At 43.3% G+C, this 2,173-nt stretch overlaps 1 protein-coding gene across 1 annotated transcript; it reads right to left on the bottom strand.

The window, feature by feature from the left end:
• Positions 1 to 453: 453 nt before the first annotated feature.
• ASPGLDRAFT_175388 (uncharacterized protein) lies at positions 454 to 1,510 on the bottom strand. Its single transcript, XM_022542847.1, has 3 exons — positions 1,399 to 1,510; positions 1,110 to 1,352; positions 454 to 999 (listed from the first exon to the last, which is right to left on the bottom strand). Exons 1-3 carry the CDS (start codon positions 1,455 to 1,457, stop codon positions 549 to 551), a joined length of 753 nt encoding a protein of 250 aa, XP_022398735.1. The 5' UTR covers positions 1,458 to 1,510; the 3' UTR covers positions 454 to 548.
• Positions 1,511 to 2,173: the final 663 nt, after the last annotated feature.

The raw sequence follows: 2,173 nt of genomic DNA, 5'->3' as shown, positions 1-2,173 counted from the left end.
TAGATAGCTTGTTTTGTTAATTAATTAATGTTTTGGTCGGAATAAATGCATTTAAATACTATATATGGGGGGTTGGTGGCCCACTCGCTTGTGAATTACGTTATGTGACAAAGCAGATCTGATAAACCTTGAATCCATAGATGGAGTTTTTCTTTCTTCCTTTCTTCTTTAATCTGGGACTTCCTGTTAAGGGCCAGGTCCGGAAATGCTAATGACCAGCTTTGGCACAAAAGGTTTCATTAAAGAGGGGAACGAATGCCCAGTCGGGCGGCTCTATATACATGTGCGCGCAGTGCGGGGAAGATAGTTTCCAATCTCAGATAGCTTCTTCTCTCCAATCAACTCCGTTTATTGTGACCTGCTCCCTAGCTCTCAACAGAAACAAACAGGAAGAACGAGGATCAAGAGAGGCGCATACTTGACACAGACCCTTACTAAATTCAAGCACTTTGTGCACAAGACATGTCAATTTTGCATAATTCTAAGACAGCTCTCTTGTACTTCGTATTTCATAAAATCATTGCGTTCTATATATCTCCAACTCCGTCTCATGATTGAAAGCCAAAATTATCCTGTATCTTTTTCATAATAAGTCTCGTTCGACCATTAGAGTACCGACGAATTCTCGAACAGCTCATATTGGCAAGATGTTGATTGCGAGCTGTAGTCCGAGTGAAGTACGCACCGCACCGTGGGCAATAGCACCTCGGGGCTTGAGAGGCCCGCTCTCGCTCGTGTCGCCGCAAGTTGCTCCAGCTTGAGAACACTTTGCCGTTGCACCCGTGCTCCCAACATATTGGAATTTCATCCATAGGCGGTAATTCATGTGCCTCGTCGAGGCCAAAGATCTGTGGATCTGGCGTTTGATTCAGGGTGTGGTTGTCCGGGGAGCCTTGGAGTGCGCGTAGGAATGGATCGAAAGATGGGTCTTGGGGTTGATGTGTAGTGTTTCCGGTTGGCATAATGCTTTCGGGGAGCATGCTAGCTTCGTTTTGTTCGCTGCAATTTTTACCTGGGTCAGCTGCTTGTGTTTCCTTTTTTTTTTTTTTTTTTCCTTTTTTTCTTTTGGCCTGATTTACCGCCCATTCCATTGCTTTGTATTTACTTACTTTAATGCTGACCAGAACGGCTCTGAGTTGTTAAAGTATTGGCATTGAAGCTCATTAATCTCTGCCGTCGTGAAAGGAGAAGTGAAATAATCTTGGTCTCTTGAAGTGCAAAAAGAATCATCCTGGGTATCATAAATTTCGGGGCTCGTGTTTTTGAATTCCGGCAAGGATAATCGAAAAAAAGCATCATGGTTGTCAATAGAGTCATTGGCTAGTAATCCAGGCTGGCCCTGGGCGGCTTTTCTGTGCTTCATTAGCGCCGATCTATATAAGTGGGGTCTGAACATACCCAGCCTGAGGTGCCGGTGCAAAGGTCAATGGTGAAGAACGCATGGTTGTTAAAGACATAGTGGCGATTTTTAAATGGGCTAAAATCTGTTTTTTTTTTTTTTTTTTTTTTTTGTAGTGAAGTGGGCTCAATTCAATTGACAGGTCAAAGGCCTTTATACCTACTCATTGAAGCTCACAAGTACGAGAGAAGGATGATGTGAGATTATAATTTCCTTCGCTTGCACAAACCTAGCATATCGACAAAGCATGTGCACTTTTCACCCCAATTTCATGTGTTCCTGCTTTTCCAACACGGAATGATGTGAATGCTGTCAGCTGCATTTTCGATCCTGAAACTTGGTGGCCTCAGCCAAGTTAGCGTAACTATCACCATTTTGAGGGTCTGACACGCGTCAAAGATGATTGACTCTGGGTCCCCGGCGAGAACCCGAAATGATTGACATGTCGCCGATTAGGTAACTATCGACAGTCTGACAGTTCCCTGTTGTTTCCTCAGCCCCAAAGTTTGGCCAATATACTCGTTTCTACAACACCGTAGAGTGGAAGAAACTCAGGGCTTATTCCCTAACAATATCTGTTGATATAGGTGGATTCCTGAAATACTCGTTATGAGTTTATGACCGCTTAAAGCGGCCAGGCACCTAATGGGGAAAAATGTGTAAGATCTGATGAACGAGGTAACCTTTTTGAATTAATAGAACTGTGGCTAGAGCCGGAAAAAAAAAAAAAATTGAATATAGAAATTGACGAACCGACAGCAGGAAGAAAAAAAA

This window comes from Aspergillus glaucus (genome assembly GCF_001890805.1).
Source record: "Aspergillus glaucus CBS 516.65 unplaced genomic scaffold ASPGLscaffold_16, whole genome shotgun sequence".
Lineage (NCBI taxonomy): Eukaryota > Fungi > Ascomycota > Eurotiomycetes > Eurotiales > Aspergillaceae > Aspergillus > Aspergillus glaucus.
The sequence above is the reverse complement of the archived record's forward strand: the minus strand, read 5'-3'. Positions and strand labels throughout refer to the sequence as shown.

What these genes read in the sequence shown, in the direction of transcription:
- ASPGLDRAFT_175388 (XM_022542847.1), bottom strand. Translation starts at nt 1,457, where the DNA reads ATGTCTTTAACAACCATGCGTTCTTCACCATTGACCTTTGCACCGGCA. An exon ending in GCACCGGCACCTCAGGCTGG is followed by an intron (nt 1,353 to 1,398) that starts GTATGTTCAGAC and finishes AATGAAGCACAG; the next exon opens with AAAAGCCGCCCAGGGCCAGC. An exon ending in CCGTTCTGGTCAGCATTAAA is followed by an intron (nt 1,000 to 1,109) that starts GTAAGTAAATAC and finishes TAAAAATTGCAG; the next exon opens with CGAACAAAACGAAGCTAGCA.